We start from the raw sequence: 16,851 nt of genomic DNA, 5'->3' as shown, positions 1-16,851 counted from the left end.
TGCTCTCTGGAGAAGCAGCTGGAGTGCAGCCCCCTGCTGCACAGATGTAGCAGACCCAAAATCCAGACATCTTTAAGAAAGCTGTAAAGGGGTTGGGGTTGGAGTCTTACTACCCCTTACTACTCTGGATGGCTGTATTAGGTTTGTCTCGGCCAGCCTTTCATGTCTATAAAGTACATTGAAGATTGCAAGCATGATATAATGCTCAGTGTTAAGAATTATTAATACTAATATATTTACAATCGGTTCTTTCAGTTATTTAGTTCAGGGCCACATTTCACTTCTTTTCTCTTATTGTTTTTATATTTTGATTCATTAGCAACACCAAGGTGAAAGTGTGTCAGCATGGAAACCTATGCAGAGGCAAAAAAGTGAGGAAGAACTTGTAAGGACAATTGATATTTTTTATTTTCTCTTGATTTCTTGAGAGCATGGAATTATCAAATAGGCTTCTTTGTGAGTTAAATTCTGTTTGTTGTTTTTTCCATACAATTCTGCATAGTATTTTTATGCAGTTTAATTAGTATGAGATTTTCAAAAACTGGCATAGCTATAGAGAGACCGAGGTTTTTGTTGCACTAAAAATACCGATCCTACCCACTAATTTGTAAGCCACTGACATGAATTATCAAAAGTGCTGGTGTTGTACATTTTTTCATAAATGCACGATTTTATTGTTTTGAAATCTTTTAAAATCCCTTTCATTCTGATAGTCAAAGTTATGAATAAATAAAACAATAGCAAGGGAGGGAGCATAACTATAAAAATTAATAAATTGATCGCTCGTTGCTTTTTTTAAATGCAGATACGGGTATTTAGAGAAATGGTGGCTTTTGGTGGGGAGTGGGTTAAGGACAGCAGGCACAGCTACATCTTGTCAGTCATTTTAGTAAGAATAAACTATTCTCTCAGTAAATTCAGTATTGCTTTTAGCTGATATTGTAATGTTGTTACATTAAGTTATTATTAAATAAGGATTTGTTGTTTGCCCACTAATCTATGGCTCTCTTTTTCCTAGTTCAAATTTACAATTGGATTACTTTATTACTAATCCGCTTTGAACCCAGTTATAATTAACATAGTGTATAAGGAATGTTCCAGTCTAGTTCTCTGAGAAATAAGGCAGTTTTATTCTGTTGTTATAACAATGTAAAAGCTACAGTAACTTTGGGTGGGGCTTTGTTGAAACCAGCACATTTAATCTCCACCCAAAAAGTCATAAGAAAAGAAGCTGTTATTCATAGAATGTGATTCAGTTGTGTTTTGTTTGTTGTATATCAATCATCACCGCCTGTTACTACATATTTCTGTAATTCCATTTATGATCTGACTTCATAGTAATTAGTTTTATAAATATATTTTTCAATTTTATTAGAGAACATAAACAATTAAGTTATTCACTATTTATGTTCTGGCAAATAAAAGATCAGTGTATTGTAAAGTTATATAATGGCTTAATTTATTCTGCTGTTATATTTCCCCTTCTAGGAAATCAGTGATAACTATTTGACAAATTATGAAGATGATTTTGAAGTATGTATAAGTTTATTGCTTTTGTAATCATTCATAAGTGTAACTTTTGTTTGCTGTAATAACAAATATAACATGGTTTGTGTTTTATGCTTTTACTTTTTTGGTAACATTGTGGCCCTTTCAGACTTCTTGCCAGGCTTTTATCTTAATCAGAAGTCAAATTTCTGAGTCTGGGGGGGGAGAAAACAAAGGGGAGGCAACTTTGACTTTCCATTCGAAGTCTTCAAAGGATCATCATTCTGTCTTATTAGATTTCAGGTATTCAAACCTTTTTGAGTAAAAGTCTTGAATTTTGGCCTACTCACTTGTTATGGACTGCTGATTATAAGAAAAACTCAAATTCAACATACATACATGACAACCAAAATGTGTTCAGTCTAGTAATTTACAAAAATTATATTCATTTCTTTTATTGGACTTGCAGTTTGGTTAGAAGAATAAAATAAAGTTACCAGCTCTATTTACCAGAATTTAGCCAAGAAAGTTGTGTAAAGTAAAAGTGTGCCTCAAGGACCTTTATTACTAGCCAAGTCCAACCAAATTGTGGACTGTGGTCATCTAGGGTCTGTATGTGAAATCTTGGCACCGTTGATTTCAGTTAAAACCACAATATCACGTTGTATGTATATATGGTATATCTCCTTTGATTTCAGTGGGACAACTCTTGTGCTTAAAGTTAATATGGGCCTAAGTCTTTGCAGGTTTGGGATCTAGATTATTTTTTTTAAATGATGGCTGTTAGAAAGTGTTTAAGAAGTTTTTATTATCATAGTCCTAGCATATATAGATTAGTGGGAAAAGAGAAGATGAGGTGAAAGATGCAAAATAAGTACATTTTATTCATTGGTTGCAGAAATAGAGAGATTTATTCCATCATTAATATGACCATTTTATGCCATCTTGTTATAAACTACATAATGGTGTGTGGTGGTATAAAGGTTTTATTGGCACGAGTTGGGGATGACTACTCATAGTTGCAAAGCCACAAAGAATTATGCATCTCAGTTTAAACAAATGTCCATAAAACAGTTACAGCACCCCACCCCAGCACATACATTGTTATGATATGCACTTTAAAAGATTTTTTTAAAAAAAAAGGTACTGTTTTTCTGTTCCAAGACACTGGGTATGGCTTATCCAGATAAGCTTATCACAGGCATTTAAGAAAACGTAATTTATTTAAATCAAAGAATTATTTTTTAAAATTACTCCTGATCAGAGGATTTATAGCCATTTTCATGCATCATTGCTCTTGAACTCTTTTTGCTCTTCATTGTGTTGAGCTATAGGATTTTTTTTTTAAAAGCATCTTTAAAAAAAGACAAAGTATTTTGACACTGGCACCAGTAGTATGATTTAAATTTTTTTATTTCATTTATGTTTAACATTTATTAAAAGTAGTGTTATTTTTAAAGGATTATGTAGATGATTTTGATGACGATGATGATGAAGACAATGATAGTGAGGCTAGAGACTCAGAAGAAAGACTAAGAGAGATCCCTGTTTCCAAAAAATCAGAAATAGAAGAAATTCAAAGAGCAATTAATGCAGAAAATGAGAGGATTGGTACCTTACTACCAAAGCAAATTCAAAAAGAACATGAAAAGGAATCAAACATGGGTATGTGATTGAGCTCATCTTTTAAGTGTTGTTATTAAATGCATAGCAGCTTTTGCGCAAACAAGATACTTCTGCTAGCTCTAAAGATCTCCATTAAAGGCAAAAAACTAGTGTTCTGAGTAAATCACTTAACTTTGTGGCTAAGCAGCATAACTTCAAAATAGCTAACCAAAACTTCAGAGATATTACCAATGATTTCAAATGTGAAGTATAAAGGCCAAGACTTAATAACCCTGTTCCCTCATTTGGAGGGCTGGGAGAGCTGCAGATCGTGTTTCAGCTTCCTATGGTGTCGCTCTCCCAGTCTTTCACAGGTCTTAACAGCGTCCTCCAACAGAAAGAGAGAAGTCAGGACCCGATATTTATTATGTTAAAAACAAGAAAAGAAAAACTTTTACTGGTGGAAAAAATAACCAAAATATAAAAACACAAACACAATTTTTTATTTTTGGTTTATAATTCATCTTTAAAGTGTAGTTTTGCTATGAAAAGTGACTATGTAAAATGACAACCTCTTCCTCGACAGATCTGCTTGGTTTATTGACTATGTCCGCCATAAGGCCCCTTCACACAGTCTAACTATGCAGATCACAATGCTGGATTGGGTCTATAAGAAGCGCTTTTATTATTTTTTACTCCTCTTGGTACTTCAGGGCAAATACAGCTATGGAAGAGTGACTGAGCTTCTCTCTGGATAATGCAACATCAACTGCATTTTTAACTAAAGTCTGATTACAGAATCTTTGTCAGAACTCAGTTTGACTTTGATTTCAGGTTGAGTAAGTAGTAATTTGGCAGTTAGAAAAATCATCTTCTTACTTGTAAAGTGAGCAGATTTGATCTAATTATTAAAAGGCAATAAATGTGGAAATATGGGTCCTAATTTTTAGTGCAGACACAGCTTAAAAGAGGGCAGGTTTTGTGAGAGCATTCTGTATAAGAATAAGTATATTGCAGTGCAGATTTCCTATATTTCTTGCAGAAGCTCACCATTCCTGCGTCAACTTTTAATGTACCCTCTTCTATAGATCAGATTTGTAAGTTCCTTTATAATACCTGCTGCACAAATTTTGATTTATTGTAAATTGTACAGTATTCTGTGTATTTTGACAAATCATTTTGATTTAATGTAAACTACAAATCACTATAGCAGTGATACTTAGCACTCCTATAGCATCTTACATTTTAAAAGCACTATACAAACATTATCTAACAAATCTTAGCAGTCTTCTTCTAAGGTAGCTAAATATTGTTGATTCTGATAGTGAATCAGACACGGAAGTCAACTGACTTTTCTAAGCCCACATAATGAATCACTGGCAGAGCTGGAACTAAAATTTAAGAGTTCGTGGATTCTAGCTCTTTAGTTGGTTCATTGACTAGATTGGCTTTAGAGCAGCAGGTTTCAGCTTGTGCCTTGTGTCTCCAAAGAGCTACAATGTCTCCTCTCAATCAGTGATTCCGCCTCAGCTGTAGAGGCCAACCTCCTATTGGGAGGTGGTTTACACCACCTTCTGCCAGCTTGGGTGAATCTGACCTAATAATCACTATTTGAACAGGCCCATCTTAGAGGCAGAGTATTGTCGTTGATCCTTGAACTCTTAATGTACATTGGGGAATTCTTCATGGTGAAAAGAAGGGACACTTTTAAGAGAAATAAAAATCTGAATAGTAAAGGACCGGCAGTAAAGGAAAAAAGATTAGTTGCTTTATATTTGATAAAGTTATGATACCCACTGCACCACTCCTTTTCCTGCAAATATATCCTTACCTGCATAATTAATCTTTAGCATCTGCAAATCATAACACATTTTGTTGATTGCTATACTTCCAGTTATTTGACATTTTAATGTTTTATTAATTTCACTCACAAAATTTTGTAATATTGTATAGAAAGGCAAGATTCTCCTGCCAGAGGCTCTCTTTGTGGAATGTTCATGGATTTTGAAACAGCAAACCAGCGGCAAAGTAACCGAAATATGGCCAGTAAACAGAAGTAAGCAGCATTAAAAATTCAGTACATGTAGCTGTTTAGGCACCTCTCCATCTAAAATGTAAATTCTTTTCATAATGTTTGAAATACTCTTAGTAATATTTTATATACAACAGGGTGGATTTGATTTAAATCATGATTTAAATCACTAGTCAGGAAGACTCAATTTAATTATGGCTTTCTACATAAAAGTGCATTCTTGTTGGTTGTTATAATCATATTCTTCACAACTCAGAGATAGATCTAGGTTTCATTTTTAGTAGGTATACACTATACATTTGTAAACAATTCTTTATTTTGAAAACTTTTCAGATTAGTTTTACAGCTATATCAGAAAATGAATGGATTGGTTATTTCATTTACCAAAGGTAATTGAAGCAGATATTTATGAAGTCATTGGGAGGTGAACTATCTCCAATTCAACAGGTTAATCATTAATATATGGAAGATTTTCTTGCCATGCTGTATTAGGAGGAGAACATCACCAGAGAGACATTTAAATTGTTTTATTTAACTAAAACAACAAGTATTCTGGATTTTTTTTTCTTCAACAGCAAACATATAATATTTTAACTAAACAAGCATATGTCCCTCGCTTCTCACATTTATCTCCAGACTTCTTCTCCTTGTCCAGAACTATTCTACCCCCAACAATCTTCTATTCATTGTACTACTTGAAACTTTGCACTTTTAGAGAGAGGTAAGGGTTTGACTCAGTGTACACAAATTTGCAGAGGGACAATAGAGTTGTGGTCTTTTATTTCTCACCTCTCTATATATTATTTATTTTAAAACATTTTTGCTGTTAACAAGCATGTTACCTCTGGAGATGCAAATCCACAGTTTGAGAACTGCAAAACTAAGCATCTCTGATGGTATCTTCTAGACTGAGAACTGATTTCCATTGGGTATATAGAAAGATTAATCTAAATAATCTATACCGAAGCCTGTGGAACCCCATGAGATTGGGTCCCTAATCCATGAACTATTGGAACTCATTTACAAAACTTTTCTTAAACATTACATGAATATATTGTCTCATGCTATAGAATTAGAATTTATAATCCCTATTCCATGATGAGATATCTTTGAGCTATAATGTATCTTAATTAAAATGATCTTTAGATAGGCTTTTCCTCAAAAAGCATTTTATCATAAAAATCCGATTTAAATTAAAAAAAAATCCCATTTTTAATTTAAAAAAAACCATTGATTTTTATCCACCCTGATATGTAACTATTTTATATATAAATAATATTTTATATAATATTTTATTTTACATGTGATGAAGGATTGCTTAATCAACTACAATTATTTTGTTTAAATTGAATCCCATTTGCATGCTTTGTTTTAAATTAAAGAAATATTAAAATAATTTCTTTGAGTAAGTGTAACAAAGAACAATCAATTCTATTTTACAGAATCTAAATAGTGTGGGTTTGTGTATACAGTCCGCAGCAGAGAGCTTCTCAGACAGGGTCAACAAATTCGGAATTGCACTGATGCACTAAATATACCTGTGTAGATGTTGCGGGTCAGGCTGGAACTCAGGCCCTGAAGCATAGGAAGGGGCATGGGCTTCAGAGTCTAAGCTGTAGCCAGGCTGGGAGTCTTGCTGTCACAGCTTGTGTAGATTACCCTGTGTACACAGAAAAAATTGTGAATATTATTAACATATTTGGCATGGCTTTAGGAGTACTTCCCACCATCCTAACTATTTGAAGAACGTAAAGTGCATCTGTTATATCACAGGAAGGGTAGTTTTTCATAGCTTTTCAGTAAGGTCTGTAACTTAACTTGTCACTTTGAATAGTTGGACAAAAACACTCCCTAGGCTATAAAAAGCTTGGGTTTATGTATACCTCTAATTAGTAGTATAAGTTTCCCTAGATTTGCAGTCAGGTCTTGGATGTCATATATGATCTTTACCTTCATGTCACAATAAACTAGATTCCTAATATTGCCATTCCTTGTATGAGTATCTACACGGATAAACATTTTAATATCAATGGGCATTGATCTGGGACTCCATGCATTTGCTTGGAAGGGTTAATATATTGCTAGATTTGTAGTACATTATTGTGTAATGCCATTTTCCTCTAAATTGCCATGGGTTCATATAGATTTTGCATCTTAACTCTTTTTCTGTTTTGTAATTCATTGTAAAGGAAACGCAGTTCAGAACTGCTCCGACTAATTGACCTGGACTTCTCAGTCAGTTTTTCTTTACTGGATTTACCTCCAGTGAATGAATATGACATGTACATCAGGAACTTTGGAAAAACAAACACTAAACAGGCAAGTACCTGACTTTTAAGACTATATAAATCCTGAAAGCTGAGATTCTTATCCTGAAAAATGATTTTCCTTCCATTGGTTACATTAGCTAGGAGGGTGGTAAATGTCAACACTTTAATTACTTTTGACGAGAGAAAAACCATGTCAAGAATGACCCTAAACAGTCAGTAGCTCTCTAGTTTTTAGAGGAATATGTATATGAGGTGGGAGGATAGTGGGAAAGATAGTACAATGGCAACAGGAAGCAAGGCAATACATAATATATTCATAAACATTTTTAGATGACTAGTGCTTATTAACATAAAGGACAGCTGCAAAACCACAGAAGTCCTCAGAATATTTGCAAGAGATTCAATATTTATCTTGAACTAAGTGTGTCAAAGCATTAAAATACTTTGTCTGGTCTGTGTCTTCTGGAATGTTGTTGGTAGATGTGTTCAAAGATTTGATTTTAAACATGAATAATTAAAAATACATTTACTCTCAGTTTAATATGTAGCACAATATGTGTATGTATTTAGAAACTAACTAACTAAAACAGAAGACAGTAATATTGAATGTAATAGTTTTTAAAAATTACTGTTCATGTTAAGTTTCAGCTATTTGGTGGCAGCAAGAAAGTGCTCAGAGATGGCATCGTCATGTTAATAATTTTATCTTTGCAGGCATATGTTCAGAGCAATGAGGATAATCTTGAGAGAGACGTTCAGACGGATGAAATAGAGACTCTAGAAAAATGGACACAACATCCAGGAGACAGTGTCCTTGTATCTGGAGGTGAGTAACCCTTTGCTCTTGTTTATTTAGGGCCTTGAACACTTAAACTTCCTCTCCTTCTTTTTCACTGCTGCTGTTAGATCATGAAATGAGACAGACTGCTTTATTTATTTATATATTGATTGATTGATTGATCCCTGCTTCTGCTGGAAAGAGAAGTATGCCCCCAGCAGCATCTCTAAACTCAGCATTGTTGCTGCTGAAGAGAAGTTGGCTGCTATCATCCCTTCTCTTTCTCAAATGTTTCATAGAACATGGAACTTCCTTTGGTAGTTGATTTTGTATGTTGGTGCCTGTTTGTAACCTCATGTCTTTTTTTCAGGTCCCAGAAGCAGCAATGATGTGTCTATAGATATTGCTGTAACACCTAAGATTGATTCACAGAGATTAACAAACTTCCTCCGGTCTGCTTGTCAGGTACATTTCTACCCCAGTGAATGTGCATATATAAAATGTGGGAGAGATGGATCACTTAAAATGCCTGTCCTTTCTATGTACCCTTGAATAATATTCATTACGGGTGAGATTCAACCCTGTGCAGAGGGACAGAAAAAAGCCTGTGTAAAACATAACTCCCTATTAAACCATGTTTTGCAGAGCAGTGAAGTTAACAAGAGAGTTGATCAACAGCTATTAAACTCATCAAAATAGTTTTGAAAGTTGCCAATAGCAAAGTTGAAATACAAGAATGGTCTTTTTTATTTCTATAAATGTAATTAATTATGTTTGAAAGGTGATTGCTGTTTTGCTTGAGGAAGATCGAGTTGCAACACAACCCAGGTGGAATCTAAGATCTCGACAAACCAGTCTGTCTATTAGTGATAGCTGCTTCCAGTTAAATACTAATCTACCTTTTCTCCATGGTAAGAGAATTTTATTGCACACCTTTTAGTGGACAAATTGAACTCCTCTTCTTTACATGAAGTGCAAGCATTTGTGCTTGCTTGATCTGTGGAGAGCACATGTCAGGGTGTAAAGGTGCGGTAAAGCTCACTTTTGCATTCCTCTGATCCTGCTGTAATTCAATGTAGAGCAGTTCCCTATATGCTTGTTTAGAGGACTGTGGCTACAAATGACCACAAGAGGCCAAAAATGCAGCCAAGAGTCAGTATGTCATAGGGATGGCCCGGCCACACCTTCTTTTCTTTAATATACTGGCTTTCTGTCTCTGAAAGATCACCCTTGCACTGGAGTGATCCTCCTCAGGTTAGTTATGTTGGGGTTAGAGCTCAATTAATTTTGACAATGTGGGGCAAAACAACCACGTTGCACTGCTAAAATGTGGCTTGATATGTTTTGAACACAACACACATGGAAGACAGTGTATTACCCTAAAGCTGTGTCTTTCTCCATGCAAATGGCGAAAATTTAAATGAAAAAACTAAAACTGTCATAACTGGGTGAAGGAAAGACCTACTGCAACATGAAATGTTACATTTTCTAACAGATATGCCAGAAAAATGAATCTTGTTCTGACAAATGCCTACATTTCTACATCCTGCACCCTCCCCTCTACTGCCCATTCTCTGGTTGAGATGTTAGCGTCTCTTCCAGCATGTACCATAGTCATCTCAGACTTATTAATGAGAATGCTAGGGCTTGGTTGTGCTCAAAATAATAGTTCTGCAGATTCTTTGCCTCCAGGCAGCTGAGCAGAGCAGTGGCTCAGTTTTCTCTCCATTCCTGTTCACTTTCTTTGTTTAAAGCCAGTTTTGGGACAGGAGAGAAGAGTTTTCTTTCCCTCTCCCTATGCCCTCTTCTTTCATGCTCTGGCAGAAAATGCACTCTGCCAGCAATATTAAAATTTTCTTTGAAATTACTTGTTAATTTCTTAGGTTGTGACTGTGGCCACTAATTATTCTCTCTCATATTCAACAAGTTTTCCTTTTTTATTTTGACTTAGGCCGAAAGGTATCCTGTTTGCACGTCTCTCAGGTTCAGAGGCAGGCATTGCTTTCTGTTCACGGGTTACCTGAAAAGCCAGAGGCTATTCAGTTGGACAGGAAGTACATCGTATGTGTATGGAATGTCTGGCAGCCTTCCAGTCCTCAGAAAGTTTTAGTTTGTGAAGCAGAGGTACAGTTCCTAGTCATTACACAATTGCCTATTGAATGAATGATGTTTGGATGCATATTGTGCTGCTCTGTCCTTGTACAGTGTATAAAATTTCTTTATAAATCATGTACCGTTGAATCCAGTGAGTGAGACAATAACCCCACCCCACTCCACACTCTGATATTGGAGAGCTGAGAGAGGGTCTACGTTCACCCAGACTGCATTTTACAGATTTCTTCTTTTTTAATCTGGGCCAGAGGTTTCAAGGAGCCGCCTGTCTCCCCACCCATTACTATGCAATGGAATTATACCTATCAGCTTTGCAACTGTGGGTAGGGACAATACAGCAATGCTCTGGAGAGGAGATAGGAGGTTTTTTGCAGCCTACGTTGGCATGCCATGGAACCAGCATCTCTAGCTTTTATGTGGGTTGGAAGAACATAGATATATTGAGTTGGATCAAGCCTTTAGCTCCCTTTCAATTATAAACCTAGTATATTTGTTCCTACCTTATAGGTGTCATGCTGCTGCTTTAGTCCCAGTAAAGCAACTTTAGTATTTGCCGGAACAATGGATGGTTCATTGGTAGTGTGGGATCTCCGAGAAGACGCAAGGATGCATCACTGTATGAAGTTAAATGAAACTGACTGGATTTTTAGAGCGCCAACATTTTCTACTGGTTAGTATGATGTGTGGCTTGAATGATCTTTTCACATTCAATGAAGCTATCATAAATTATGATAAGAAATGTTAACTTCTTGCTAACCTAGTTCGGCCAGATCAGAGGTGATATATAAGATGGTAAAAGTTCCACGTCAGTATTGGGTGTAAAGGAATGTCAGTTTCTGTAATTTACACACCAGAGGATTGGAATAGAGGGGTGTATCAGGAGAGCAACTGAGCATCTATCTACACTGTAGCTGGGTGCATGCGTATCAGCATGGGTAGACAAACATGCATTAGCTCTGCTCTAGCTAGCACACTAGAAATAGCAGTGTGGCCACGGGCAGTGGTTTGGGCTAGCCACCCTAATATAATCATACTCAACCACCTGAGTACATACTTGAGTGGCTAGCCCAGCCTCCACAGCTGCAGTGCTATTTTTAGTGTGTTAGAGCATCTGTCTGCCTGCTCTGGGAAGCACACTCCAGCTACAGCATAGACATGCCTTATGGGGGAGTGTCAGTTAAAGAAGGTACTCCCTATTTTAAGTTGCATAACGAAGGACCAGCTGAGGTCATTAGCTAAATCAGTTTAGCCTCCCTTACACTCACTTTGACTCCCTCATACACTTAGATTTCTGTTATACCTATTTATAACCCCACTATATTGACATGAGTAGGATTTTCAGGAGCACCTAAGTGACGTAAGAGCGTAAGTCCCATTGACTCTCTGTGAGACTTGTGCTTCTAATGCTTCTGAAAATCCCACCTGTGTAATTTATATCACCTCAGAATTTTATCCGATTACTGTAATATTTGTGGTGGGATTATCTCATCCATGATCATTTATTGCCCATGTATTATCAGGAATTGTAGCAACATAAAGTCTTAGGGAATCATAGTAAACTTCTACATAAGCCTGCATTGCTCATGTCTGTGAGTTTAGCACTGTTCAAAATTTGAGTGTGATTTTTGACATGAGTTGATTGTCAGGTCGGGCCTTTTTATGATAGTATCAATTCAAGGTAAATGCACAGCAAGGATCACATCACTGAAAAAAATGTGTTGGTTTAATGTTTTTTAGGATCATCACTCCCACACCAGTGTCTTGGAGACACAGGCCTAAAGTCAGAGGTACTGTGTAAGATGGAGTAAGGGGGACTCAGTTAGATTCCTTTAGACTTACTTGCAGTCATTTGCTGATGTATGATAGAGTCAGAGTTGGTGTTACTTACACAGTGAGAAGCGAGAGGAAGGTGTAAGTTCAAGAGTGTGTGCGTGTGACCTACTTTGCTTAGATCTCCCTACCACCTTCTGTAGTGGGTTTTCTTCCTGTGTTCCCTCTTCCAATCCCTTGGCATGTGATTAAAAAAACATAGATTTTCTTAGGTTCCCTTAAATGCAGTGGGCCAAATTCAGAGATTATAAAAGTTTTATATAAGGCATGTAAGTTACATATTGGTAAGCAGGGCTGGGTCTAAGGATCAGCAATTGGATCAGCAGGGCCAGATCCTTATATTCATATAAAGCCCAACTGGGATTACACACAAATGAAGAGTTTATTCGTGCAGATTTAATTTCAGGATCAGGTAGGTAAGTAACCCTCGAGTGATTTTAAAGTTTATAGGTTGAAAGTATATATTCTATCAATTTAGATTCTCTAGATTACCTGAGCCTCACATGAAAATTGGCCTACCTTATCTAGAGTTATATTGCACCACAAAATGGGAGTCAGTTCAAAGTAACAGCCCACCTTTAATCTACTTAGGGCCTCTAATCATACTGCAAAGTGAGTCCCACTACTTCAGTTCTATTTTTTCAATGTAGGATTCATTTTTAAAAATTAGATGATTGTTAATGTTTCATATCCAACAGTAATAATCATGCTAGGGTATACATTATTTGGCTGTTGATGGGATTGTTAAGTGATTGAAGATCTTTGGTCTTGTGCTGCACAATGCACCAGTAGCCAAGTATGTACATCCTGTTGTGGCTTATTGCTTTTATCAACACAGGGATTTTAGTACTGCACACTTATTGGAGCTGGATCTCTTTAATCTTAAATGAAGACAATTTCATTTTCAGCAGCAAATCTTTGGAAATCATAATCTCTGACAATGGGGTACATAATGAAATGACTCCTCTAAATATGTATTTGCTTCTAAAAGCTTATGAAATGGTAAATATTTTCTAATTAAAGATTATTCTTTTTGGTATACTGCTTTCTTTTTCATAAACAAACTTGACATATCTAGAAGAATTATTTTTCTACCAGTTTTGTCTTTCCCAGTTAAAAACACTGATTTATTTCTTCCTCTGTTGATGCAATTATTATAGCTGTTTATTTTTTGAGTATCAGCAGCTTTAATAATATCACCATTGTACAAAAAATAAGTGGAAACTTGTGTGCCTGATACCATTCTGGGAACAATGTGTATTACCTGCTGTTGTAAAGTTAACAAGGAAGTAATGCAAGTGCCAGGTTTTTGTTTTACTATGTTTTTGTAAAGTTTAAATTTTATTTTAAAGGGTTTTAAATCCAAATGAGTATAACATTTTAGAAACTTTACAAAATCAATAGTGTAATAAAAATGGCACTTCAACACGACCCTTCTGGAGGCCTGTATGGCCTTTATCAAAGACACTCACAGCTCTGGAGTCACTTTGTTTTAGATCTGATTCAAAACAAATAAATAAATGTTCCAGCATGGTTGATGTATCATTATCAGCACAGCACAATCTAGAGCAAAACATGGAATGAGGTTCAGTAAGCCTGGGCATCAAAAAGACAAAAGGCAAAGGTAAGTTTTAGTTAACCATATGCTGACTGCCCCTCCGTCTCTCATTACTATTTGGGTCATTTACCGTTAAACTTTAAGGCTGGTGGATTTTTAAAAAAAATAATTGTATTATTCAAACTTACATAAAATAAGATGAAAATAAATTTAAACATTCTTACTTTATTTCAATTTTACGTTAATCAGTGTGATATTTTCTATTACAAAACATTATATGGTCAGTCATAGCTAATTTACTCTTCCTTCACATTGCTAGATGTTTTGGTTATAGCCCTGGGATACAGTCTTAGTCCATTGTCTTGTTGCTTTTTCAAAAGAGAGTTCTCATGTATATGTCAACACTGTTGATGGTCCTTTTCACTGGAGATTTTCATAGTCAACATTATGTTTAATTCTGAAAAAAAAACCTGAACTGTTTTGGGTTTACAGCTGGTGAACATATCATATCTGAAGATTTAATAAAAAGGAAGGCATCTAAAGGCATTTTTATTTCAGAAGGCAGAGAAAGCTACTAGGGGGCGGCTGTTCTAGATTAGATTTTGACAAATAGAGAGGAACTGGTTGAGAATTTGAAAGTGGAAGGTAGCTTGGGTGAAAGTGATCATGAAATGGTAGAGTTCATGATTCTAAGGAATGTTAGGAGGGAGAACAGCAAAATAAAGACAGTGGATTTCAAGAAGGCAGACTTTAGCAAACTCAGGGAGTTGGTAAGTAAGATCCCATGGGAAGAAAGTCTAAGGGGAAAAACAAATTGAAGACAGTCGGCAGTTTTTCAAAGAGACATTATTAAGGGCACAAGAGTAAACTATCCTTCTCATAAACACACTAGGGAAATACAACTTAGATGGATTTACTATAAGGTGGGTGCATAACTGGTTGGAAAACTGTTCCCAGAGAGTAGTTATAAGTGGTTCACGATCATTCTGGAAGGGCATAACGAGTGGGGTCCTGCAGGGATCAGTTCTGGGTCTGGCTCTGTTCAATATCTTCATCAGTGATTTAGGTAATGGCATAGAGAGTACATTTTGTGGATGAAACCAAGCTGAAAGGGGTTGCAAATGCTTTGGAGAATAGGATTATAATTCAGAATGATCTGGACAATCTGAAGAAATGGTTGGAAGTAAATAGGATGAAATGCAATAAGGACAAATGCAAAGTACTCCAGTTAGGAAGGAACAATCAATTGCACACATACAAAATGGGAAATGACTGCGGAAAGGGGTCTGGGAGCCATAGTGGACCACAAGCTAAATATGAGTCAACAGTGTAACACTATTGCAAAAAAAAAAAAAAAGCGAACGGCATTTCTGGGATGTATTAGTAGGAATGTGCAAGCAAGACACGAGAAGTAATTCTTCCGCTCTACTCCGAGGATGGTTAAGCACTGAAATAAATTGCCTAGGGAGGTTGTGGAATCTCCAGCTTTGGAGATTTTTAAGAGCGAGTTAGACAAACACCTGTCAGGGATGGTCTAGATCAGTGCTACTCAAAGTGCTGGTCCGCAGACTGGTGCCAGTCCGCGAGCCATCAGCTGCCGGTCTGCGCGCATATTGAAAAAAAAAAATGCTGGTCCCCCACATCAGATAGCTTGAGAAGCACTGGTCTAGATGACCTCTCGAGGTCCCTTCCAGTCCTGTGATTCTAAAGCCACAAAAGCCATAAAATGTTCTAGATATTTATTCAATTTTTGCTTCCCTTGTTGAGACTGTAACTTGGATGGATCCTTCTAGCTGTATATATTCATTCCACAGGGACCTGTGTGTTCCCTTCAACCTTTTCTGCCACTGCTCAGATTAGATTAAGAACCACGTTGTAAGGTTTTTCAGCTTCTGCTTTATGTTGGGGTTGTCTGCAGCCCCCTGTTCTGCAAAATGCATGATCAAGTTCTAGCTACTAAACAACCAGCACTAAAAACACCTTGAAATGAAGCTCATCTTCTTTTTTGTCATGTAACTGCATAAATACTCAAACAGATTTTCTTCATATTTTTTCCATAAACTTTCATCCTCTACTGAGATCTATGTATGGAGCAAACTTTAACAGCAGAGTTATAAACCCTTGGAAAAACAGGTTTTTATTAATGAAATAACTGAAGCTGTGGTGCAAATGATACTACAACATTTCGTATTGTGAAAAATAAAAACAAATAATAGAAGACAATTTACCACTACTATTTTGTTGACTTAAGAACTACATTTTGCAGAGTTGTGTTTTGAATTTTTGATGAAGTTCATTTGTCATTCCTGATTAGTAATCACTAAATCCTAAAACAATAATCTGAAAATGTGTAGGGTTTATTGTTGTTGTTGAAAATAGTACAGTGATTGTTAATTTCTTAACTACAGATGGTGTTCTCTCCTCATTAAACCACACATATCCTGTATTGGCAATAGAACCTGTCTCAACATCTGTCTATAAGAAACAGAATTATGGGCTCTCACACCTATCTTCTCAAGAAGGTATGTGAACTGCTCTCCAAAGGATCAATAAATGTGATGTTTTCTTTAAGTAAATATCTGTTAAACTAGACATTTTACAAGGGTATTAATCCCTGGTCCTAGCCAAATTCCAATTCATAACTGCCTTCTGCCTTCTTTAAGTCCTCTGTATTTCCATTTGGATACAGCATTATTCTTCATGTTCTGCCCTAAACTATTATGCATTGTTAGTGTATACACTTTAACCACAAATGTGAGTGCATTTCTATCATGCTCCCTATATGCAGGGCAGTATTGTATCTTCCCGTGGTAAAATGCACAAGATGGGGAAAGATGGTCCAAGAAACTCCATAAGGTAAATCTTGTGGAGTTTCTACCAAATATTCTCCCTCAGGTAAGAGGTGAGACAATCTGAATCTGTGGAAAGGTTTGTTTCGGATACCACATGCAATGTGCCACTGATCCTGGCATCTCTTTCTCTTTCCGGTCCCCTAAATTGCCTAATGACCCACCTCCCCTAGAAACACTGCTACCTCAGGAAACATGCTATTTTTGATGCTGCCCCAAACTCCACCAGGCTGTGTAGTAGAAGACATAGGTGGACTAAATGCAAATTATTATTCTAAAATAATAACAGGGGTCCAGAGAAGAGCATCTGCACAGTCCAGCTGTTATCT

The 16,851-nt window shown here is 36.2% G+C and overlaps 1 protein-coding gene across 6 annotated transcripts in view; it reads left to right on the top strand.

The window, feature by feature from the left end:
* Positions 1–275: 275 nt before the first annotated feature.
* DYNC2I1 (dynein 2 intermediate chain 1) overlaps positions 276–16,851 on the top strand; it is a 30,167-nt gene continuing 13,591 nt past the window's right edge. For 2 of the 6 annotated variants that reach the window (XM_043509635.1, XM_038392281.2), the window contains exons 1-11: positions 289–385; positions 1,489–1,533; positions 2,949–3,153; positions 5,047–5,149; positions 7,315–7,444; positions 8,110–8,221; positions 8,544–8,638; positions 8,955–9,084; positions 10,125–10,297; positions 10,793–10,955; positions 16,082–16,195. In XM_043509635.1, coding sequence (XP_043365570.1) covers positions 356–385; positions 1,489–1,533; positions 2,949–3,153; positions 5,047–5,149; positions 7,315–7,444; positions 8,110–8,221; positions 8,544–8,638; positions 8,955–9,084; positions 10,125–10,297; positions 10,793–10,955; positions 16,082–16,195 — 1,300 coding nt within the window. In that variant the 5' untranslated portion in view covers positions 289–355. Of the gene's footprint in view, positions 386–1,488; positions 1,534–2,948; positions 3,154–5,046; positions 5,150–7,314; positions 7,445–8,109; positions 8,222–8,543; positions 8,639–8,954; positions 9,085–10,124; positions 10,298–10,792; positions 10,956–16,081; positions 16,196–16,851 lie in introns of all 6 variants that reach the window. The other 4 variants (XM_038392282.2, XM_038392283.2, XM_043509636.1 and 1 more) reach the window with 4 other exon arrangements.

The sequence above is a fragment of the Dermochelys coriacea genome, chromosome 2, assembly GCF_009764565.3.
Source record: "Dermochelys coriacea isolate rDerCor1 chromosome 2, rDerCor1.pri.v4, whole genome shotgun sequence".
Lineage (NCBI taxonomy): Eukaryota > Metazoa > Chordata > Testudines > Dermochelyidae > Dermochelys > Dermochelys coriacea.
The sequence above is the reverse complement of the archived record's forward strand: the minus strand, read 5'-3'. Positions and strand labels throughout refer to the sequence as shown.